This window comes from Gadus macrocephalus, chromosome 17 (assembly GCF_031168955.1).
Source record: "Gadus macrocephalus chromosome 17, ASM3116895v1".
Taxonomy (NCBI): Eukaryota; Metazoa; Chordata; class Actinopteri; order Gadiformes; family Gadidae; genus Gadus; species Gadus macrocephalus.
In genome coordinates, this window is record NC_082398.1 from 7,439,995 (window position 1) to 7,464,600 (window position 24,606).

The 24,606-nt window shown below is 46.1% G+C and overlaps 2 protein-coding genes and 1 long non-coding RNA gene across 5 annotated transcripts in view; 1 reads left to right on the forward strand and 2 right to left on the reverse strand.

Annotated features, from left to right (window-relative positions):
* Window positions 1–1,282, reverse strand: part of agfg2 (ArfGAP with FG repeats 2) — a 6,167-nt gene extending 4,885 nt beyond the window's left edge. The window contains 1 exon segment of the mRNA XM_060035864.1: window positions 1–1,282. This exon segment is cut by the window's left edge and continues 410 nt beyond it. The gene's annotated coding sequence lies outside the window, so the exon portion shown is untranslated.
* A 315-nt stretch (window positions 1,283–1,597) lies between these two features.
* The window catches only part of acap1 (ArfGAP with coiled-coil, ankyrin repeat and PH domains 1), a 48,018-nt gene continuing 25,009 nt past the window's right edge, over window positions 1,598–24,606 (forward strand). The window contains exons 1-23 of one of the 3 annotated variants that reach the window (XM_060035451.1): window positions 1,600–2,218; window positions 5,209–5,266; window positions 6,417–6,536; window positions 7,022–7,075; window positions 7,304–7,362; window positions 8,398–8,581; window positions 9,474–9,518; window positions 9,734–9,829; window positions 10,775–10,849; window positions 11,531–11,643; window positions 12,028–12,079; window positions 12,201–12,298; window positions 12,738–12,849; window positions 12,987–13,192; window positions 13,784–13,853; window positions 14,435–14,529; window positions 16,276–16,472; window positions 16,838–16,891; window positions 17,593–17,801; window positions 18,057–18,166; window positions 19,376–19,486; window positions 19,627–19,688; window positions 23,589–24,124. In XM_060035451.1, the coding sequence (XP_059891434.1) occupies window positions 2,166–2,218; window positions 5,209–5,266; window positions 6,417–6,536; window positions 7,022–7,075; window positions 7,304–7,362; window positions 8,398–8,581; window positions 9,474–9,518; window positions 9,734–9,829; window positions 10,775–10,849; window positions 11,531–11,643; window positions 12,028–12,079; window positions 12,201–12,298; window positions 12,738–12,849; window positions 12,987–13,192; window positions 13,784–13,853; window positions 14,435–14,529; window positions 16,276–16,472; window positions 16,838–16,891; window positions 17,593–17,801; window positions 18,057–18,166; window positions 19,376–19,486; window positions 19,627–19,688; window positions 23,589–23,686 (2,331 nt within the window). In that variant the 5' untranslated portion in view covers window positions 1,600–2,165 and the 3' untranslated portion in view covers window positions 23,687–24,124. Of the gene's footprint in view, window positions 2,219–5,208; window positions 5,267–5,377; window positions 5,579–6,416; window positions 6,537–7,021; window positions 7,076–7,303; window positions 7,363–8,397; window positions 8,582–9,473; window positions 9,519–9,733; window positions 9,830–10,774; window positions 10,850–11,530; window positions 11,644–12,027; window positions 12,080–12,200; window positions 12,299–12,737; window positions 12,850–12,986; window positions 13,193–13,783; window positions 13,854–14,434; window positions 14,530–16,275; window positions 16,473–16,837; window positions 16,892–17,592; window positions 17,802–18,056; window positions 18,167–19,375; window positions 19,487–19,626; window positions 19,689–23,588; window positions 24,125–24,606 lie in introns of those variants that run through there. The other 2 variants (XM_060035452.1, XR_009522590.1) reach the window with 2 other exon arrangements.
* Window positions 22,877–24,606, reverse strand: part of LOC132445458 (uncharacterized) — a 31,583-nt gene continuing 29,853 nt past the window's right edge. The window contains exon 2 of the long non-coding RNA XR_009522591.1: window positions 22,877–23,483. This is a non-coding gene — a long non-coding RNA (uncharacterized LOC132445458). The remainder of the gene's footprint in view (window positions 23,484–24,606) is intronic.

Here is a 24,606-nt window from a genome sequence, read left to right on the forward strand (position 1 = left end):
TTTTTTTTTGACGTAGGCAGATATAAGACGTACTGTCTGTCAAATTGTCCCACGTTGTTGAGCGTTTCAACGTATTTATTTACCCCATGTTTCCGTCGGGTTTTCCGTTATCTCCTTCGAAATAGAAAAATATTTAATCCCTCACGCTCCTAAAAACCCTCACTTGTTCGGTGTGCTCGTACTCCCTGTCTGCGTGCAGCCCAGGCCTACGCACGCACACACACACACACCCCCTTTTTGGCACAGGACAGCACCCGCGCCACTACCTCCCTGTCACCGTCTTGGAATTCCAGAAATTATAGGAAAGAGAATACTCCCTATCAATAACGGGGCTTGGAACGCATTTTATAACGGGGAGGGACGAGCTACCTTACTCTGTTTGGTTTTTAGGACATCTCAGCGATCAAGAGATTTGGCTTGACGCTTCCAAATTGTTAATGATTGATTATTTGTCATCCCTATTTGACAAACTGGATTCAAGAATAAAATACGTTTTTACGTGACAGCGGCGCAGCAAGGACTCGGTTGTAATGTTTTAGTTAAAAGTTGCTTTACATAAACCAAACATGTGGAAACAGTTAGTCCAGAGACAGAGTAACTGAAGAAAATACCAACAGCCAAACCCAACAAACCCATTTTCCTGTAGTAACACCATTTGGACAGCAGATGGAGCAACTCCCCCCTTGTACTATAATGTATCATCTACAATCCAGTGTACTTCTATGTTTTGATGTGCCCTTTGAAGAGTTTTTGTTCACGTTTATGTGTGCATGGTCCCGTACAAACGCTTTTCTGCACGTGCAGAGTATGCCTATTTGAGGAAACGTAGAGAGATGTTTCTGAAACCACCTTAATTACAGTCAGAACAGAAACCACAGGCTAGCTGCTCTAAAGCCCTGCCTTGGCTATTCATTTTCTGTTGCTTAAGACAGTTTTGTAACCTGTGTGTCTGTGCGTGAGTGTGTATTGTGGACGACGAATCTTATGCAAAAGCAGGTTGCCAAACAAGTATACACGCCCAAAACCGTCTCGTTAATAACGTTGACTTTTACAGGATTACCCATTTCGGATCTTCCACCTGAAAACGGACAACATGAACATTAAAACCCCATTAAAGGTGCATGTATTCATGGCTTGCCAAACAAATAGAGCCTATGCAGAGAGGTTACAATAAAGTGCATATAACAGAAACACGGCACAACTGACCAACACACACAACACTCTCACTAATGGTCGCGATACAACAATGGAACTACACACAATTAACACACAACCAATAAAGACCCAAACCCCGTTGACCTCACTTATCCAAACAACTACCAAAAGGACGACAAAACCTCTTTGGTCAACATGCAACCTGGATACCCAGAATCCCCTGTACGACCCCGTAGGAGTCGCCACCATATATTTTGTAATTCAATTTAGCTACATGAATAAACCGAAGATGAAATGTAAGAAGTCTGCAAGATGAAAAATCTTAAAATGTATACATAGTCTAATATAGTTCCTATTCCATTCCACAACATGGCTTTGAGTCACGGGCAAGTAACCCGGAAATGAGCTGGAGGATGGACGGGTTGAGCGAGAGACTACAGAAACGGAGAGAGCGAGAGGAGACGTTACGGCGCGCGGCTTGTCAAGACGGATACTAAAGCACCCCGGGGGGTCTCAGTCGAGATGCGGATTTGTTAACATTCAATGCAGAACAACCATCAATGAAGAAGACTGTTTCATATTTTTCCTGAAACTTGTTTTTTTGTTGTTCTTTAACCGTGAGGGGGACGCACGACGATGTACGACCCGGAGGGCGAACTATATTTTGCGCTTCAATAAGTGAAGACCTGCCTCATCCAGACACGACAGGCCAATGTATTTTTCCGTTTGGGCTAACTTTACCACACTTGTTGTGTGCGTCCGCATAATCCTAGCCTCACTTATTTGAAAATAAGAGTGCGGGGAGATCCAAGAATACACTGTGTGCTACTTGCGAAAATTATGAAGTGAAGAGGGCAATATGTAAGTTATTTCACTTTACTCTGGTGTGTGGCGGATAACTTAACTAGCGACGAGTCATCTGTGGCCGCTGATCACTGCCCGGGCGGATCTCCCTCCAGGACCCAGAACGACAACATTGAATGTCTTTGTGACATCCGCCACTTGGAAGAATGACAGTCACACTAGACTTTGAAGAGTGCCTCAAAGACTCACCTCGCTTCAGGTAAGACACATCACAGGGATCACGCTTTCATTTTAAAATATAAAATGACCAATACATTGGCTAGCCTACGTATATAGCCAAATAATAACAATACAAAAAGCTGGAAAACGGTATAATGCAAGGAAATATTGTTATTGAATAGTGGTTGATTGAGTTAGTGTTGAATTGAGTTAGTGTTATTGTGGTGAATTAGTCCCATTCACCCTCTTCTGGGAGGGTTCCACTGCTGATCACCTCTGTAAGGTCACAGGTCACATAGTATCTGGCTTGGCAAACTGAAGTGTGACCTGGAGATTTTAATGGACGACTCATGGACTTAATGTCCGACATATTAATAAAGAGCTTGACTTCAACGAGGGCAATCACAAGTGCACAATGTAAAGAAAGTACAATGACTCACTCTCCATACATAGGCCCTCACCGGTCAAGTAGCCGTGGAAACATTTTTCCACGGCTACTTCCGTAGCAAATAGTTGTAGCAAAGACAACTTTAGGGCAGCAAAAATGAATGGTCTTTCTTTCAGGGCGAATACTCACAGGCCATGAATGTGGGCTATATTGTATTTCTAGGTCTCACTTGGCCTATAAAGGCAAAATTTACTGACAATGTTCTTCCAAAGTTTCTTAAGATGTGGTTATTTTTGGAAAATGTATTCTATATTACTGACCTGTAACTAGTTGGTATGCGTAAAAGCATTTCGCAGACCTGTAGTGGGGCTAGGAAATGCCTGTCATGCATATAAATCAAACCATGTTGTAGGCCTATGGCTTCTGAAAAATGTTGTGCAGAATAGACTATATGTATCCGAATGTCTGTTGAAGAAAAGTACTTGGATCCAAAGGGAGGTTTCTCCATGTTGGTTTGAAAAGAGGTTTGGCAGAGCTGGGTGTGTCACCACAAGATGTTTTGTTGCATGGGTAAAGGGCTGTATTACTTGGATTACACACTTAGATTGCATGCTACTTTTCTGTCTCAAATCTCTCTCGCTCTCTCTCTGTCTCTGTCAATCCGTGTGGCTTTGCAAGGTTTCGTCAGCGATGGAAAGTTTTGAGTTGTTCCAGAGTGAGTGCAGTGGCGGTGACGTCTGGTTTTAGCCAATGTAGACAGACTGAGAGGAAGAGAGACAGAGAGTGGAATGTGGGGATTAAAAAGCAAGACTGAGGTTATCAATCTTAAATACCGCATGCCTTAGTAACATCCAATGTAACACAAAAGTTCAATAGGTCCGAAAAGGATAACAACAGGCATGCTGTTCGCAGTACACACACAAACTGCATATTACTTATAATACACTAACAAGGCCGGTGTCAAACTGCCACCTCCTGTTGCTAGGTAACGGTGATTAGGCTAAGTGGAACAGCGGGGGTTGTGTGTGTGTGTGTGTGTGTGTGTGTGTGTGTGTAGTGGTAGGGGGCTATACAGGAATTGAGGTGAGACACTGACGTATTCAACAAGAGAAACAGGAAGCGCTGTGTGATGGGCTACGTGTGTGTCTCTGTGTGGAAGTGATACAGAGAAAACATACAACCACAACTAGGGCTGGGCAATCATTTCATTATGATTATTAATCACGATAAAACTCACGTCGATTACAACGATAAGCATTAGACATAAATGCTCGATATTAAAAAAAGTTCTGATATGGATTTACCTAACAGCCAATCACACAGCAGAAATAAACCTCTTCAAACATTTGAGATTGTTGCCTCCCTGCCAAAGGAGTTTGATGTGATAGTCACTCACAGACCTTTTAGTTTTAAACACCTTATTTTATGTAGCATAATATCTGGTTTTACAACGTTTAGATTTTGCACTTACGTAAGCACTACGTACTTCATATTTTATATATTAAAGTTCAGTTCATGTGCCAGGGCCTTTGTTCATCCACTTTTTATGCATTGGTTGTGCCTCTACAAGATTTAAGATGTTTTCTGAAGCCCTGCCAAAGGAGTTTAATGTGAAAGTCAGAGCTTTATTTTTTATTTACATTATTTTCAATAGGTTACAAGGCAAGCTACCTTATATTGTTCTGTTGGGGGCAGATAAAACATGTTTGTGAAGTTAAATGTTTAGATTGAAATGTGATTAAATGTTCCCTTATCACAAATATGGTAATAAACAAAAGTGTATGGTTAAACGAATGAACACTCTGGTTTCTTCAGGCTTCAGCAGTATCAAATTATATATCGTGATTAATATCGATATTGAAAAAATAATCGTGATACTAATCTTTGCAATATCGCCCAACACTAACCACTGCACACTCTTAACAAGATGATTCAGAGGAAAGTGAGAAGGAAGTTGTCTTTCTTTTGAAGGCCTCCCTAAACTCCTGTCATCCTGAGTCCTCTGCTTTCTTTTTTGCCGTGTGCATGTGCGTGTGCGTGTCCCCTCTTTGTCTTGTGTTAGCAGTCCTGTCAGGGAGGGTTACGGAGGCTCCCGCCTGAATGGGACCAGGCATCATGTGACCAACACACACACACACACACACACACACACACACACACACACACACACACACACACACACACACACACACACACACACACACACACACACACACACACACACACACACACACACACACACACACACACACACACACACCTCCTCCCGTCACTAGCAACAACCCCAACACACAGTCACATAAACAGTTGTCTGTTGTCGGCCCATGTCTTGTTTCTCTCTCCCTCTCTGTGTTTATCTTTTCCTCTTTCCCTTGTTTTTTTTATCCTCTGGATTGCTTGTCTTCTACCTGTCCACCTATCTGTCTTTCTGTCTGCATACAGAACTATTTGTTGACTTGTTGAAACCACATTGGAGAGCTGCAGAGGACATGAGATGGGACAAAGTAGCATTAACTGGGATTAATTAAGGCAGTTGACATATCAACACTTTCATGTACTAGAAGTATTTTATAGGAAACCTATTCTGGGCCTATGACCATTATTATAAATTCTTATGTTTGCGTGTTATTTGCTGATTCCAGATCTGAGATTGAAGTCGTTCAGGGGGATGTGAGTGAACTGGAGACACGTCTAGATAAGGTGAGAATCACACACACACACACACACACACACACACACACACACACACACACACACACACACACACACACACACACACACACACACACACACACACACACACACACACACACACACACACACACACACACACACACACACACACACGCATACACGCGCTGGAGCACAGGTGTTGTTCCAGTGAGCCAGCAGGTGAAGTGAGAGTTGGTGGCTGGAGTTTTTCCCTAACCTGGTCACCAAACAGAACTAACTTCAGCTTCCTCTTCCTCTTTCTATTGTTGGAAAACGGTTTGTCTGAGATTCTCCTGGATGGTGTGTAAGTAACGGATATGGATATATTCAGACGTACATCCCTAACATTCTGTGTTCCAAAATCATACTACGGTACACTTAACTTTGGTATCATTGCAATTCCTGTGAACATTTTGCAACACACTGATGACACAAGAACCGTTTCAGTTATCTTATTAGAAGAAGAGTTTGTACGTTAAACACATCTCCTCAATCAACGTTCAAGTCAAATATTGTGTAATCAAGTGCAACGTTATTTATTCTTGTGTAATCAAACGCACTCATCAATTATTTTTTATACATTGCTTCCTAGATGTAAATAGACCTTTTAATCCTCCTTTCACTATCCAGTTGAAGATTGGCCAAGTACCAAAGAACCAAAGACTTAGCCAATCTAAAAGTCTGAGGTTAATCTTTGTAAATCTTTGTTGATCCTCAAGTTTCCATGCCAACTGTAGACTTCTATGTCAACATCAGCATGTTGTCTCTTGGGTTCCCCTACCTAACTGAAACGGACAGAGAAGGAACCCCTTTACCCCCCCACTGTCCCCCTTCTTCCAACACACACACACACGCACACACGCACACACACACACACACACACGCACGCACGCACACACACACACACACACACACACACACACACACACACACACACACACACACACACACACACACACACACACACACACACACACACACACACACACACACACACACACACACACACACACACACACACACACACACACACACACACAGTTAAATGACTTTAACCATGCGTGACATACTGTTAAGTGCATGTGTTGTGCTTGACAGTGGTCGTGATGCGGTGCTTGTGTTGTTGTTGTGGTTGCAGTTGATCAAGCAATGCCACAACATGCTGGAGGCCGGCAGGGTCTACTGCCAGACCAGCAAGAGCTTCGTCAACGGCCTCCAGGAGCTGGGACGCCACTACTCCTCCGACAACCTGATGAAGGTGAGTGCAGGGCCTGGTTACCATAGTGACCCTGTGCGTTTGTGTGTTAGTGTGTGTGTGTGTGTGCGTATATAATGCATAACATTCATAGTTCATAACAAAATTCACATCTCTGAACAATTAGTCTGCAACAAATCACCAAATGTCCGGGACAGTCTAGTGTAGTGAAGATGTTCAAGGCCCCGGCCCAGAGGTTCTGGGTTCGGTTCCCAATGGCCGCATCCCTCTGCAGGCGTCCTTGAGCATAACCCCTTACCCACTCCTTATGAACCTTTTAATAAGTTATATTCACTGTAAGTCGTGTGCTACTCTAACCATTATGTCCATTCCCGTTCTGTGTCTTGTTTCAAAAGGACCTGTACTGACCTCTATATGAGAGTGCAGACCAGTGCAGATCCCTGATAGTTTACATCAATAAATAGAAAACATAAACGGCTCTGATAAACATTTACCGCTTTGGCTCACCCAGTATCTCTCAATGACAGGAATGCATCGACAAATTCTCCAAAAAGCTCCTAGACATCGTGGAGGCCAAGGGGGTAAGTCTGGCCTTGCCTCTGACTTCTTCTCATTCCAGCCTCTGAGCTGATTAGCCTTGGTTAGCATGAAGCGTGCAAAACGCACATACTGTGCTCCATATTTCTCTCATTCTACCGTTCGACTGAATCCCCTGACGACTAACTTCCACCCTCGGCTTCCTCTGTGTGTCTGCTGATCATGGTGCGCAGCACGCGTTGCTAAAATGACCCCCCTCTGTTCCCTTCCAGGAAGTGATTAATGCAACCCAGGAGTCGGTCAGGATGAAGCTGCAGAGCTTCGTGAAGGAGTGAGTGTGTCCCCCGCAGTGCGGTCTGTTTAGCCTCGAAAACGTCCATCTGGAGCCCTCGCATTGGCTTTTTAACGTGACGTCTCCCGGACGTCACCTTTCACTGTAGGATTTCTGTTACGTCCTTCACAGCTCTCCTCCGGTTAACAACACACACACCTTGTGCTATGATTAACCCGCCACGATCTATTATCCCTTCCCCCATAGTCTCGCTGACGGCGAGAAGATATTTGATGACATCGTCGAGCGGTCATGAACTGTGTTGATTGTAGCTCTCAGACTTGCGTCAGGGAGACGGCCTGAGCTTCTTGGCCGGCCTCCCTGCAGTGTGCTTCCTCCCACTCAACACGAGCAGAGTGTTTCCCACAGAACAGTCGGGTTCTCCACTCCCTCGTCCACGTGAACCAGTGTTGTGGCTATTTTTAAGGCCACCTTCCCGTCGCGTCAAGCCTTTCCTACCGTGCGGCGGGCAGCCCTGGTATTTCCTGCCACGCCTTGCCCCTTTTGCTTCAGTATCTTTAAAGGAAGGCAGAATGTCATGTGTGAGTCACAACAACCCTAACCGGTTGCTTTATGCGTCCGTCAGCCCCTCCCCAGTCGTTTCATTCATTATCAAGGTAGATCAAATCAAATCAGCTTTGTGAAAAAGCTCATCAAGTAAATGATGTGTGGCTGGGTGAGGGTTAGGGTCATGCCTTAATTAAATACATGAGATACAGCTTTGTTCTCCCCTACCATTACACCTTCAATTAAATCCAAACAATGTTTTGATTGTTTTTATCGAATAGATCCTTCTAGGTAAGTGGTTCATTCTTTGGTCACTATTGACTGTTCTCAGTGTGATTTCATTTAATCGTGTTTCCATTGGGGTTTTGTAAACCGCTTTACACATCTTCTTATCCGTCAAGCACTCCCGAGTGCAACGTTTTCTCCTACCCTCTCCACCCGCTGGCCCTTAAAGGGACGTGCGCGCAAAGAAAGCGTTAAGAATGCAGCGTTTTCTTCTCCCATCTCCACCCCGCTGTCCCCTTCAAGGGACGTGCGCAAGTTCAAGGAGGTGCGCAAGGAGTTTGAGCGCAGCAGCGAGAGCCTGGAGGGGGCGCTGTTGAAGAACGCCCAGGTGGCGCGCGGGAAGCCCCACGAGGTGGACGAGGCCAGCCACTCGCTGCTCAGCGCACGCAAGACCTTCCGCTCGGAGGCACTGGACTACGTGCTGGAGGTGAGGAGGAGGGTGGTGACCTGGAGAGCGATGGCGCTTAGTCCCGCGACGGGCCATTTTGATTGGCTACATGCTAATTAGGGCTGAACGATTTGGGGAAATATACGAATTGCGATTATTTCTACCAATATTGCGATTGATATAGTATGCAATTTTTCTTTTTAAGGTTCCTTATGTTCTGTATTATTCGCCATCAAGCAATAAATCATTTTTATAGCATGACCAACACAACATTGGAAGCACTCAACATATAAACTGCTCTTTCCTTTAGGCCAGGCCTATGTGTTGAGATGAATTGATGAATGAATTGATATTATAACATCTTTACTTACTGAATCTTACTGATCTCAAGTCACTAACTAGTCTAAATAATAAAGTCTAAATCCCCCCCAATTTTTTTTAAAACTTTTTTCATTGCATCATTTGCGATTTGCAAATCGTGTTGTACTACATCGGGATGTTGTTTTGAATTCGATTTATTGTTCAGCCCTAATGCTAATCATACGCAACCATGTTTTTTCATGCAGTGCTTCCGCAATATTATTCCCCTGTTATGTGTTATTTAGACTATATCTTTACGAATACGCTGCATTCTGTCCAGCTGTCCTCTGTTGTGCAACACTCTGTGTAGTTCTGCTAATTCAGACTCATTGCTTTGATGGTACTCGTCCTCAATTGTAAGACACGTTGGATACAAATGGGAAAAATAACAAATAATATAAATCAGGATAACCTAATCCTCGCCCTCGCAAAGGCAGCCTGCCTCATGGTGGTTCAATGTTGTGATTATGGACGTTACCGTCTGTGACTGAGTCGCCATGGCTCACAATTTGCCGCTAAAGGTTGCAGTAGCTATCTCCTTTAACAGCCCCGTGTCTCCTCTGTGTTTCAGATCAACGTCATCGAGGCCAAGAAGAAGACTGACATCCTCATGGTGGTGGGGATCATTTTAAAGCCCAGTCCGAGATATCTGAACTTCTTCCCTCGTTCTCTTGGGTGATAGCGATCCTTGAGCTTCAATACTGAAATGACTCATTTGTCGAATATATTTTGCCCTACATTTATGGTTATATTCGAAATGAATACAATGAAAAGAAGACTATATCTGAGATATTGCGCATTTTTATTACTTTTTTTTTTTTTTTTTTTCAGATGTTGTCATTGATCGAGGCTCAGGCGCAGTTTTTCCAATATGGCCACAAGTCTCTATCAGAACTTGAGGACTTTAAACGCTCGCTCGGGGAAGAGGTGAGTGGCCAACGTCTAAAAGTCTTGCAATGACATTATATATAGACATAGATATATATTTAGTTATACCATCTATTTGGCGCACACTGGATGTTTTGAAATGTGAGTGGGAGAAAGCATCAGGGAAATGCAAGTGGAAGCGATACAACTCAGATAATTAGAGGCAAACATGTTCATGTGAGGACATTGTGCAAATCTCGCCTTATATTTGTATTGCAACAAGAACTAGAATATAATGTAGGGGGTTTTGTTAAATAGGACGCCACCGTCCCTACAGAGCTTTTTGGGTGACATTTACAAGTTTGACAGGAAGCAAGTGGGGCCTCTCAGGAAACAGGAAATTGTTTGTGTGTGTGTGTGTGTTTGTGTGTGTGTTTGTGTGTGTGTGTGTGTGCAAAGCGAAAGTGAGCGGGAGATTCAGTTAGATATGACAAATTAGATTGAAATATCACGTAGCATGGGACGTGATTGGTCAGGTTTTGTTTTGTAAGGTTTGTAATGATGCAAAATTCTGTTTCAAAACACAGGAAACAAATGCAGCTCTATGTTCTTGAACAGGAAATAAGAGAGAGAGACTCATTTCTGTTTCCTGGGGATAGCTTATCAGGGATTGATAACCTATCAATTTAAACTCCCATTCTCGTCTGTCTCTCTCTCATTCTGTGTCTCTCCAGCCCCCTGCTCTTTGGCATTGTGATTATGCGAATATTCTGTTTTCCAAAGCAGGTAGACAGGAACAAAAATGAGTCGCCAGACAAAAGCACTCTAAGAAACAAAGACCCAGTGGCAGATATTCTCTAGACATGTATATTTAAATTCATCACATGACAATGACTTCCTCTGTCATTTTAAATAACACGGTTTAGGCCTTTCCATTTCCTTTCTCTATTCCTTTCTAACATACTTTCTTTGTATGTATTAATCCCCATGCTTCTTGGCCCGCAGCACACCCAGTTAGTGTTAAACTCTGCCCGGGAGAAGAGAGACATGGAGCAGAGACACGCGGCCATTAAGAAGAAGGTAACGAGAGACGTGCTCTGTGAACCCTCTCCAGATAAGCGATCTAGAACGAGAGCAACCCACGCGCTTCTTAGGACGCATGTTTTGAAAATCTGCCCATTGGTTTCATTATCTCCCCGGAACAATGTGGAGGGTGTTTACACAGTGCTATCGCAGTCTAAAAGGCATTCAATGATTTACCTTTTTAGTTTATCCACAGCCTATTGGCCACGTTGAGTGGCCCCCCGCACCAGTCCAAAGCCCTCTCATAGGCAATAGAAAATCATATATCTATGTGTACATTAGGATATAAATAGCCAAATATGAGGAGAAATCATGGTTGCGACGATCAGAAAAGATCACAGCTATATTTAAAGGTGCACTGAGTAGACTTAAACGGCCCCTAGTGGAACGGCCTTGGCAGAAACGGAACCAAATATTCCGTAGTATAATTTAATTAGTTTAAAATTAAATGGAAAATAACAATCGTTGAGTGTTAGGGACCGTCCTGATGATTCAGGACGGCTCGAACTAGAGGGGAAACATGTTTAATTCATATTTATTTTTAAACAATAAAAGCACGTGTATGTTTTGTAACGGAATCCTCATATGGGTCCGTCCGGCCATAGTTGGTCCTCCCACCGTGGGGCAGTCGTGCTTGTTTCTGTCTATATTTATTCATGACGTGTCTTGTGGCCACAGGACATGTCCTACGACGACTCCATCATGGACTTTAACGCGGAGGCGGCCAACGGCATCGTGATGGAGGGCTACCTCTACAAGAGGGCCAGCAACGCCTTCAAGACCTGGAGCAGGTGCGGACGCTGGCCTCCTCAGCGGCTTCTTTCTCTTGATGTGTGCAGTGCTACAAGTTATTTTTCTCCAAACCAATTATTTTTGGTTGGATTTTTTTACTTTCTCTTTTTAAATGACTTTCTCTCAGTCCAAAGACTCGCGTACTCTTTAAAAATACAGTTGTATCTCATTCCATAAGTATGGGCACTGGCTTGCCTACAGACCTATAATTAACTTAAGGGTGCTGTCCATACAATTACATTTGAAGGTTTGATTGCTCTTTAATGTTTAGTTTTTCATAGTATCATCACAACCATTGTTTGTGTTCAGGGAATTATTTAATGGTTGAAAATGAAAATGGGTCTTGATTTCTGCATTGGTTTACTTTTTAAACCTAAATCTAGACGCTGGTTTTCAATTCAGAAAAATCAACTGGTGTATCAGAAGAAATTCAAGGTAAGTGTTCAAAAGCTGCTCATGGCTGTTGGATTCCACATTCTGCTGTACACTGCTCAGCAGCCTTGGGTGTGCGTGGTTAATTTTGTGTGTGTGTGTGTGCCTCTCCCTCCTGCTCCAGGACCAGCCCACGGTGGTGGTGGAGGACCTGCGTCTGTGCACGGTGAAGCCCAGCAGTGACGAGAGACGCTTCTGCTTTGAAGTGGTCTCCCCCTCCAAGTGAGTGTGTGTGTGTGTGTGTGTGTGTGTGTGTGTGTGTGTGTGTGTGTGTGTGTGTGTGTGTGTGTGTGTGTGTGTGTGTAGGGCAGGGTCCATTCCTATCCATCATAGTTGTTTTGACTTCCAGGGAACCTTTGAGGTTAAGTCATGTTGTCATCGTGTATTGGCTAATGGCTTGTCAAACCGGTCTTGGGATTCTACAAAGTGTGTGTGTGTGTGTGGGTGTGTGTGTGTGTGTGTGTGTCTTGGATAACCTTTTGTTTATGCATGCATATGTGGAAGTGAAAATACATCTGTATTGTATTAACTGCTTGTGTGTGTGTGTGTGTGTGTGTGTGTGTGTGTGTGTGTGTGTGTGTGTGTGTGTGTGTGTGTGTGTGTGTGTGTGTGTGTGTGTGTGTGTGTGTGTGTGTGTGTGTGTGTGTGTGTGTGTGTGTAGGAGCTGTCTGATGCAGGCTGATACGGAGAGACAGCAGCAGGCTTGGATGAGGGCCGTGCAGAACAGCATCGCCTCGGCCTTCCAGGAGCGCCGAGAGGACACACACAGCCCTGTGAGCACACACACACACACACACACACACACACACATTCATTTGTCAGTGCTTTTGTGTTCTTTATACACATGCGTGTCTGAGTGTTTATATGCGTGTCTTTGTGTTTATCTATGTGTGTGTTTGTGTCTTCCAAGAGGGAGCGCTGCAACTCCACCTCATCGGGGGTCGGCGGGGGGCTGCCCGGGGAGCCGGGGGAGGGCCCCGCGCGGCGGGACGCCCTGGACGAGGTGCAGGCCATCGTGGGGAACAAGCAGTGCTGTGACTGCGGGGAGGCGGGCCCCGACTGGGCCTCCATCAACCTGGGCATCACCCTGTGCATCGTCTGCTCTGGCATCCACCGGTACACACACACACACACACACACACACACACACACACACACACACACACACACACACACACACACACACGCGTACACACACACGCGTACACACACACACGCATACACACGCATACGCGCACACACACACACACACACATACACACACACACACACGCTTACACACGCATACACACACACACGCATACACACACACACGCATACACACACACACACACGTACACACACACGTACACACACACACGCATACAAAGGCACACGGCCACGCAAACACGCATATATGTATGCACACACACACACACACACACACTGACCTACATTGTGGAAGACACAGATACGCGGGCACACACACTCTTGATCGCACATTGCTATCCACACGCACACGGATACAAACGTTGCATTAATTAAGAGAGAGAGAGAGAGAGAGAGAGAGACACGGGCACACGCACACGTAACGGAACACTAAAGAGGACTTTTGAACAAAGAAAACGATCACCCCTAAACACTAACACACCCACCTCTTGCACGCCAAAACAACAAGATAACGAATGTCCATAGCTGAGGTGTGATCTATCTCCGCCGTCCCAACAGGAGCCTGGGCGTTCACTTCTCTAAGGTGCGCTCCCTCACTCTGGACTCCTGGGAGCCTGAGCTCATCAAGGTGAGTTCAGAACGCCTCTCTTTATAGCCACACTATCACAGACACCACCGACACCAGACTAAACTAGACTAGAGGACAGACGGTGACCATGGACGATGGGCCCTTGCACATAGAAGTAGTAGTCAGTATTAATAATCTGTGTTATGAGTGACCCCTGGGTTTGTCCTATGACAACACCTCTTGAAGAGGGTCCCTGGCTGGACTCCACAGGAGGGGGGTGTACAAGGTGAGGTGGTGCTGGGTGGAGTTCTTCCAGTGGTATTGGTGGTTTTCATTCGTGGCCGTAGTTCATGTTAGCAGTTATGTTTCTAGCTCTTGTTGTCGAATTGAACTGAACGCCTTGACGCACTTGTTTTGAGATTTAAGATACTAACCTTCTTGTTCTGATTCCTATGGCAACTCGGCACTCCAGCCGTTGGATTTCATTTAGAAGCTGGGTCATGTTGTTTTGTAATGACTGATATTGAGTATGTTGAGTATATTAAGTCCGCTTTTTCGGTTCATAGCCGGACCCGCCGGATCACGTCGGAAATGTAAACGGCGTATATGTAATGTCCACACGCGTCTGTCTGTCCGTCCAGCTGATGTGTGAGCTGGGGAACGACGCCATCAACCGCATCTACGAGGCGCGCATCCAGGAGATCACCATCAAGAAGCCCCACCCCACCAGCCCCAGGTGCGCGCCTCATTTGCATACCTCATCAGCATCCTTCGTCACCACTTTTTGTACAAATGCCACTCAAATGAAGTGAGTCTGTGTGGGTCATTTGGTGCGATTCGTATATATTGTGTAGCTTTTATCACAAAGGTGTCATCGTAAGGGGGGGGGGGGGGGGGGGTCCTGCCTCCAGCCAATCAATGGTGAATCCATTGATTGGAACGAATGTTCAAACAATTGCCTGGCCGGTTGATTTTCCCGCTCTGGCCGGCAAGCAGATGGCATCCTTAAAGTGCATTCTGGACTCCTGATATGGGGCAACATCAGGTGTAGCCCGTTCATTAACTATGGTTATTGGATTAGCAGTACCCATGATGAACATGTTGAGATACACGCGTGTTCACCCCTGCCGTAACACCTCTGGGATAAAGGCATACGTGAAAGCAAGGACGTGGTTGTTTCACACAAAGTGAACTTCGATCATCCCTGTACTTTTTTATCCTCCTCCTCAGTCAGCAAAAAACGTACTCTCAAAGAAGAAAGACGTTACCCTGGACACGACTGCGTCGCCAACTCTTAATGACATTATTCAGCCTTTTTTTTTATTTATTTTTGGATTTATTTGGAATGCAGACGTCTCCAAGGGATAGAATAATATATACATCTTGAGGAGAGACTTAACGAAGACCTTCTTGCCGTCTGCCTCTGTCGCACGCCCCCTCCCTCCCTCCATCGCTCGGCCGTCTGTCAGTCAAACAGGAAGTGGCGGGTTGGCAGTAATGAGTTGAATGTTGCCGTGGAAACTGAAAGAAACGAGAGAGCACACTTTGGTGAAGTTGCGGTGCAGGTGCACCGGTTTCCGCTGCAGCACGCTGTAGCCTCTCTCCGTCTCGCCGTGTCAGAGAGAGACCTGAGGCCTGCCGTGCGTCTCCTCGCTCCTTCAGACCCAGATCCACTGAACGCTGCTTATTTGGAGGTGCTTAGTAGTCGTTTTCCACTAATACGTTCTCGGGGACTGTTTTTTTTTCGCTGTCAAAACCCTTTACACTTTCACTAACATTCATCACAATCATTATTTTCTTTATACGCTTCGAACCCATGTGGTAGTACTTATTTTTAACGGTATCAAATATAATGGTCAGAGGCTGGTTATCGGACTAATGGTCCGAGAAATGTTGAGAGTTTCACTCCAGGGGAGGGAAACCAAAGTCCAACCTCTATAGTCTGATAAGTTGCTCAAAGGTACAAACTAACATAGATTTTTCGCGAGCGGCGGTGGGTTGAACTCTTCAACTCTGGTCGTCTGTCCATTCAGACCAAAGGAAACGCAGAATTAGCATAACGCGTTGCCATAGGTTCAGTACGTTGACGAAGTTTCACGCATCGGTCTCGATTGGGCTCTACATCTTGGACACGTGACGCATAAAACGACCCATCAATACAAACCGACATTACGCTAGAAAAGAAAAGAGTTATTAAAGCGGCCAATAAGGCGAATCCAAACCCCAACACCCCTTGTACGCGGACTAGAGGGGGTCCACACACCTGGCCGGAGGAGACACTGCGTGGTGACGTCCAAGGGTACACTAAAAGGTACTTCGACGTCAAGCACAGACCAGTACCTGTTGCCGATGCAGAGTGGACCGTTCACAAGCCGTTTGGCGGAGAATATCGGATTTGAAGATAACCTTCTGGGCTGACGGCCCCCTGGTTTGGTTCTCATTTAAGTGTGCGTGTGCGTGCGCGTGTGCGTGCGTCATCCAGGGGGGACAAGGAGACGTGGATCCGCTCCAAGTACGTGGAGAAGAAGTTCATCCAGAAGCTCCCGGAGGCGGGGGGCGGCGGCCTCCCCCTGCTGCGGCGCGCCAGCGGCCGCCGCACCCGGGCCTGCACCCACGACCGCTCCCTGAGGCCCCCGCTCAAACCCAAGCCCGGGCGCGCCACACTGCCACGGCTCTCAGGTTAGGACCACCGCTTTAATAACCCAGCAGGCTAGAGGGGGAGGTGTGTGTGTGTGTGTGTGTGTGTGTGTGTGTGTGTGTGTGTGTGTGTGTGTGTGTGTGTGTGTGTGTGTGTGTGTGTGTGTGTGTGTGTGTGTGTGTGTGTGTGTGTGTGTGTGTGTGTGTGTGTATGTATTTGAAGTCGGCAGGTAAAACCAGTTACTACGTTTTGAAGTTGCCGAAGGCCTCCCATGTGACTCTCTGTCTCCCTCTCCCCCCCCTCCCCCTTTCCTCTCCCTCCCGCTCTCCTTCCTTTCTCCCTCTCTTTCTCTCTTCCTCTCTCTCTCTCTCTCTTCCTGTGTGTGTGCTTCATTCCTACTTCTTAGGGCCAAGCTACAATGACCTTCCCCCCAAAAAGAATAATACAGGCTTTCACAAAGGTGAGACAACACACATACACATACACGCATACATATATACACACACACACACACACACACACACACACACACACACACACACACACACACACACACACACACACACACACACACACACACACACACACACACACACACACACACACACACACACACACACACACACACACTCTAAACGTGTGTGTGTCTTTGCATGGACATACGGGGCCAAGCGAGCTTCCTCTCTCTGCAGTCTTATCTGTGGATCCCCTCAGTCACAGTGGTTTGTTATCAAGGGTGTGCCGTGTTCTGTGACGAATGCAATCGAGACACATTAACATTTAACTTTGTATGGAATCGGGAGGTTAATCTAAGAACTACACAAACGCACAAAAGTGGTATTAAAGTGATCATAAAAAAAACAACGGGTATTTCATCAAATCTATAAACAATGAGGTGCGACAGATGATCTGCACTACTACAACCTCCTCTTCCTCTTCTACCTCCACCACCTCCTCCTTCCTCCTCCTCCTCTCGCTCCTCCTTCTGCTGCACCACCTTCTCTTCCTCCTTGTTCTCCACCACCATCCCTTCCTCCTTTTCTTGCTCCTGCTCTTCTTCCTCCACCGCCTCCTCCTTCCTCCTTGTTCTCCTCCTCCTTCCTCCTCCTCCCCCTTCTCCTCCTCCTCCTTTACCTCCTCCTCCTCCTCCTCCTCCATCAGCTGAGGAAGGCCAGCAGCAGCAGGATGAGGAGGAGGATGAGGAAGAGGAGGAGGACCTCAGCACCCTGCACCCCGGGGCTCTGCTGTACCGCTCGGCGGGCCGGCCCAACTTCCTGGTGATGGCGGACGCCCTGGCCCACGGCGCCGACGTCAACTGGCTGAACGCCGCCAAAGACTCCCGCAGCCCCCTGCTGCAGGCCGTGACCGCGGTGAGGGGGGTGTGTGTGCGTGTGTGTGTGTGTGTGTAGGGGGGTTAGTTGGTGAGTGTGAGTGAACAAGAGTATGTGGGCGGGAATACGAGTTTATATGAATGAGTGAATATGAGTTTGTGTGTGTTAATATGAATGAGAGTGAGTGTGAGTGTGTGTGTGTGTGTGTGTGTGTGTGATACGAGAGTGTGTGAGTATGATGTGTGTATATATAAACCTCCACTGGCCCCGTGCTCACCGGCCCCGTCTCCCCAGAACTCCCTGGCGGCGTGTGAGTTCCTGCTGCAGAACGGAGCGAGCGTCAACCAGGCCGACGCCCACGGCAGCGGACCCCTGCACCACGCCACCGTGCTGGGCCACACCGGGTAACACACACACACACACACACACACACACACACACACACACGCACACACACACACGCACACGCACACGCACACACACACGCACACAGAGATAGCTTTTCTTATTGTGATATACAGTACTTTTTACAGAGACATGCATGTGTAGCTGATGTGACGGTACCAGACGTATTCTACGGATAGAAATACACATTAAAGCAAATACACTTTCATATATTGATACCCATGAAGACAAACACGTGTAAGCACTCGACAGACTGGCTTTCCAAGCTCAAGGTGAGCCCACATTTAAACCCCCCGTAAGTCAGCAAGAATTTACCTTCAGGCTAGAACCGCCGTTTGAGATAAGATTACTAAGTATTGCAGTAGAATACACAATGGATTTGATTTTTTTTGATTTTTTTTATTATATATATGACAAGGTTTAATGTTACGGTAATTAATTAGGGTTTCATTGCTCAGTAGTTCTTGGGAGCATATATGTTTATTGTAAGTTTAGAAACTGCAGGGAAAAGCCATTTACGTTCTTCCCACAGGATTGAAGACAGCCCAGACAGATGCCATAGGCTAAATCGACAAACTGTTTTGTAAACAACGACAACACACTTAATAATCAAAGCTGAAAACACAAAGTGAAACCACACCCTAATCATCTAGCTAGGATAATTGGTCTCTTTTCAAGGCTAAAAATCAACTTCTCAAAAAATGAAGAAGATAATGAAGAACAGAGCTTTGTAAACATTTATTTTGTCAGACAGAAAATAAATGTGGCAATCTCAAAGATCTCGGTTTCGTTCTTTTTTGTGACACCTATGGGAAGAAAACAGTCCATTGCTACACACACACACACAAGTGAGGGCGGAACAGCCACTGCTAACTGATGGAAAACACGTCACTAGATCCTTGTGATTTGCATGCATGGCAGGAATTTCACCCCCAACACCAAGTTCATTACATTCATAATACTGCCAATGCAAGTGCAATTTGGCTAATAGATACTGACTCAGCTGACAGTGATTTACATGAACCTCTTCGGCGATCTTCGAGATTGCCTTGTCAACGTAGATATTTCTTTCAGGTGGGTGGTGGACGGTTAGCGTTCATATTTCCAACCTCAATTCAAGATCTTTTAAGGTCATTTTATTTTTTGTACACCCACACAAACCCAAAGGGCGACCTTTGACCCTTGAACCCTGCGTGTCGCCCCGGCAGGCTGGTGTGTCTGTTCCTGAAGAGGGGCGCCGACTACAATGCCAAGGACAAGTACCAGAAGGACCCCATCGGCATCGCCGTGGAGAACGCCAACGCCGACATCGTCACCCTGTGAGTCCTGAGGGAACCCCTTTTATAAACCGTGGGGACCCATTGAAAGGACAAATGACGCAGAGTAACAGCATTGATATGTGAGGCTGTAACCGAGTCCTGTACCTCTCCTCCCCCCCCCTCCCCCCCCCCCCCCGCAGGCTGCGCATCGCCAAGATGAACAAGGAGATGCGGGAGACGGAGGGAGGGTTCGGCCAATCAGGTCACTCCAGGGAGCAGGGCTGGGGGGGCTCTGGGGGGGGGGCGGGACACGTGGCGGGGACAACCAGGCGGAACCTGCAGGCCCTGAAGAACCATATCAGCGGGTGGGCTCTGGGGGGCGCCGACTGATGGGGGGGGGCCACGATAGGACTGTTTTTGAATCCCGCGCACGGTCTCCCAAACGGCCTTCGCGACGGCCGCCACCCTTTAAAGTTCTCAGAGGGGGAAAGGGTGCAATGTTGTTGTTGCACAGTCGTCTGGCGTGAGTGAGAGACGAGTGTCGTTTGCGCAAGTGTGTCGCGTTGCAAACTGAAAGTGCTGTGAATGTGAGCGAGAGCTACTACAGAGCTGGTCTTTAGCGTCGAAGATGTTAGGGCGCATCCAGATCCACATCGAATGAATGTACGATTATGTTCTGTTTGGGGTGTTTTTTATGTTACTTTTTCCATGGGACATTTGCCAGGGAATCGGCAGGGCTTTCTCCTGAGCTATGAGCACTCAAACAAAGTTTTGTAGAAGCCATGAAAGAGAGGGAGGGAGAGAGATAAAGGGTACATTGTATAATATATAAGGCGCAATATTAAATGTTTGCACAGAAAGAACAAACAGAATAGACTTCAGATAAGAGTAGAGTTTATTTTTGTTCAGTGGGTTTTGAATGGCTTTTTAAAGGTGCTTTTACATTTTATTCCTCTTCTTAATGCCTGGTGATCTTTAGCACAAGGTCTCAGTCAGTCCTTCATGATGATGACCATGATGGTGTCCATGACTGGGATGACAAAAGCAGTCGTATTTGTCTTTAAAACGCTATTCTGTGAATAGCAGATTGGGTTGTTAGTAGTTGATCCATTGGACCTATTACCAATCAATCAGTTTGTATTTGTTTACCATGCTGAGCACTGCCTCTTTGATTCTGTTGTTTTGTTGTTTTGAAGTTTTTTAACAAAGCGAAGGGCTTCCGTTTTAGTTTGGTATTGAACAGAGTTGTATCATATGAACTTTTCCTTGCCTTGCTATACATCCATTCTTCCATTGTGGCCCTGTATTCATTGTTTTTGTTTGTTTTTTGTGCGTGTGTGTGCATGTACGCATGTGATGCATAAACAGCAGTGCAGAGCTGAAGAAGGTGCCTGACTCGGACAAAGTATTTCTGTCGTTGGGTAAACAACGACAATGTGTTCGCTTTTGTCTGGTCTCAGAAGAACACATGTTCCCTACTGCTGGTCAGTGGACCATGTTGCTGTGCTTTTTAATGGTGTGTGTGTGTGTGTGTGTGTGTGTGTGTGTGTGTGTGTGTGTGTGTGTGTGTGTGTGTGTGTGTGTGTGTGTGTGTGTGTGTGTGTGTGTGTGTGTGTGTGTGTGTGTGTGTGTCCGTCCTTGCACCCGTTGTGCCTTTGTCCCACTGTCCGCTGAGATGTCCGACTGGTCTCAAGCGCTTGTGCATTGCGCCCCCTGCTGTACCCAAAGAGGTAATGTTGCATGTGCATGTCAACGTTGTGTGCATGCGTTACATTTGTGTGCGTCTTTGTTTGGTTGTGTCGATTGTTTATTTCCTTTTTGCTTTGCCGCTAAAGTGCTGCAGACCTTTAGTCAAGTCAGCAATACGGGCTCGTCTCCTGATGGCCATCTTGGTGCCATCTTGGTTCTGAACGCTAGCTGAACCAAGATGGCACCAAGGCGGATGTATTCCCAGAAAGGGACACGTGAAACTGTGGCCCTTCAGGGAACAGCTGTGCTTTTAGTTGCGGGAGAAGGAGTTCATGTTTTGTTATTAATGGACGAACAAAACGAGCAAAAATCGGTGTCATCAGAACCATGAGCATCACATGGACGAAGTCTCTCATCCGTCTCACCTCGGTTTTTTTGGTTGAGTTTGTGCGTATTCACGAGCGTTCCTTTCCCTTCCCGTCGCCCACGCAGTGCAGATGTTTTCTTGGCCCCGGTCCGATCCATTCGTCCCAACTCTTGCGTTTTGCACATGGCGTTCCCGTGGCACCGAGATCAGGAATGCGTAGCCTCCCCATCAGGATCCCATATGGACGCGCTCGCACCGCTTGTGATTCCGATTCACATTCCGCGACGAGGCGGTTGCTGTTCAATAGAATTGGATTCGGCCACTTAAGAGGCAGCACTGTGACCATGGTGTGACCCGGGCTTGACCTCGGGGTGTTTTCTTAAGGGTGACATATTATACCACCAGGTGTGAGTGTGATTAGCCGTTACAAGCCGTTTCGAAAGTCTGCCTCTTCTGACAACATAGGTGGTCGTTTCCACCTAGATCAGACATGGGGATCATACTATGCGGGCCAAATCCGGCCCGCTTAGTGCTTCAATCCGGCCTCCTCGATGCGCTCGCAATTTGGAGGAAAGACACTCTGCCATTATCCGACCCGTGATCCTGCTATTAAAATCAATCCAACCGATGTCGCTGGGTTTGACTCCCTGAAGTCGAGACTGATCTGCGACATGGAGGAGACCCTGCGAGGACCCTGCCGGACTCCGGTGCCGGAGCTGAAGTCCGGCAGGAGCTCAGCTCCGGGGGCCGGCGGGTTATAGATGAGAGTATTTTATAGAACACGGCCAAAAGCTATGTCCGCCTCCGGATGATATTATGAATCCTAAACGCCCGCATCGGTTTCTCTGACATATATGTTGGCTACTTCCACAACAAGTAAAGAGTGCGGTTGAGAATGAATTGGCAGAAGAGAAACATGGCGGTCACAAGCTTCAAATTCAAGCGACCACGAATAACAGAATTGCTTTCAATTCCAGCGATTGTGGACACAACTTATGATTGAACGCACACTGCGGCCGCCTACATAGCTTTACCCAATCAAAATTAAGCGCAGAATATTTAAAATGAACAAAAAGTGCATTTCTGGAAATATTTCTAACATTATGATAGGCCTACTTAATTGAAACAAAATGTATCTCACACAATTTTGTATGACATTACATTATGGGCCATTTTTCGTTCCTTGAATTTCAAGTTGATGCCGGGCACTTCTGATAGGGGGGGGGGCAGCTGTCAATCATTGTGGCAATGGCTCACTGCATAAAAAAATTGTCAAAATGAGTGCAGCAAAAAAGAGAAGTTGACTTCCATGTTGCTCATCTCTCAAGCTAACATAAGTGTGATGAAGTTGAAAAAATGACAAAAAAAAGAATAATCACAACTGAAATCAGCTGGATAGGCATGTAATTTTCATTCAGTGATGAAGGTCTCCCTATAGCCTCAAAAAGATTGCCTTAAGTCTGTATGTTAATGTATCCTGCAGACATACATTTGCAGTTTTGTTAATAGTTATCTATCTTGAAGAGCTACAGCTGGTATGAATGACAGTTGAACAATATGCAGGGTCGTGTAGTAAATGAATCCTTGAAAGCAAATCCAGTTATTGTAACCTTAGAGTAGCCAAGGTCAGATAGGCCTATCAAAAAATAAATGTCAGGCCTTGAAATAGACTGGCAAAGTCGAGGCAACTGTAAAGTAGCCTGATACATAATTTGCATTGAATTAATTTGTACCATTTAATCGTGTCACCATGTTTAATTGCAATCGTCTAAAGTGTGGCCCTCCGTTGACCTTGCCAAAGTAACTGTGGCCCTTGGACTAAAACTGTTGCCCATCCCTGACCTAGAAGCACGGCGGATAGATGAGCAACGCTTGCTACAGTGCACTGGGTAGGCTGGTAGACTGATCTATCCAGCACACATCCAGGTGGACACGCCCACTTGTGATGTCAGAAGAGGCAGATTTTCCAAAACGGCTTGTAACGGCTAATCACACTTCAAACTCACACCTGGTGGTATAATCTGTCACCTTTAATGTTGAGACATGAGCGCTCACTCCCTCCCTCCCCCTCCTCATCCTCTCCTCTCCCTCTCCTGTGGTCCGCAGGGGACGCGACGTACCAAGACATCTTCCGGGACTTCTCGCACATGGCGTCGAACAACCCCGAGAAGCTGAAGCGACGCAGCGCCGATCCAAAGTCCTAGAGTGAACACACACGCACACGCACACGCACACGCACACACACACACACACACACACACACACACACACACACACACACACACACACGTTGAGTCATAGGTCAGCTGCTGTGTTGACTCCATGGGAGAATGAAGAGAGGTCCCAGCACAGTGGACTCTTTTGTGTTTACTGGTCAAACAAGAGGACTAATGTTTGATCAGTTCACACCAAAAAAGGAAAAAGGATGGTGGGCTTCCAAGGGAAATGGCTTCTGAGGGAAAAGCAGCATTTGATATGTATGACAGGTCTGGAATGACTTGCCATAGCTACGGCCTGGATACACCAGCCAAAACAACTCCTTCTAACAATGTGTTTATGGTGTTGATTTATTTTATGCTGTCTTTTTTTTTTTTTTTTTTTTACTGTCGCCTACAAATAAAATGCAATGCATGATCCTTTTAGTCCGTTTCGAGGTTGCTTGCTTCCGGTGGTTCATGGTTCATGTCAGCGGTTGGATTTGATTACGCCGCCAGATGGCAGCCTCTGCACACGAGCGGCTTCTCGTGGCCAGAGTAGACGGTGACGTTGTAAGAGCAACAAAAATGCTATATCTTCAAGCCAGGTAATAGTGAGATCTTTTTCAATTTTGGTTGAGTTGAGATTTATGGTTGAGACTGTTGAGTCAAGATGTTAAAGAGAAAAGAGAAATTCATTTCTTTTATTTTTGTTAAAGTTGAAATATGTATTTGGGGACGCTCATGTCTTTATCAATAGAAGATGAGGAAATGGTTTGATAATGTCTTGTAGCAGCGTGGGTCCATGGGTGTTGTTGTCTTCACAACTATTGATCTGAGACGACTCAGCAGCCAACATGTTCACCGACGATGTAACGTATGTCATTTGGTGAAAAACGAGTTTGATCCTTTGTGGTATGGTCGTCTCG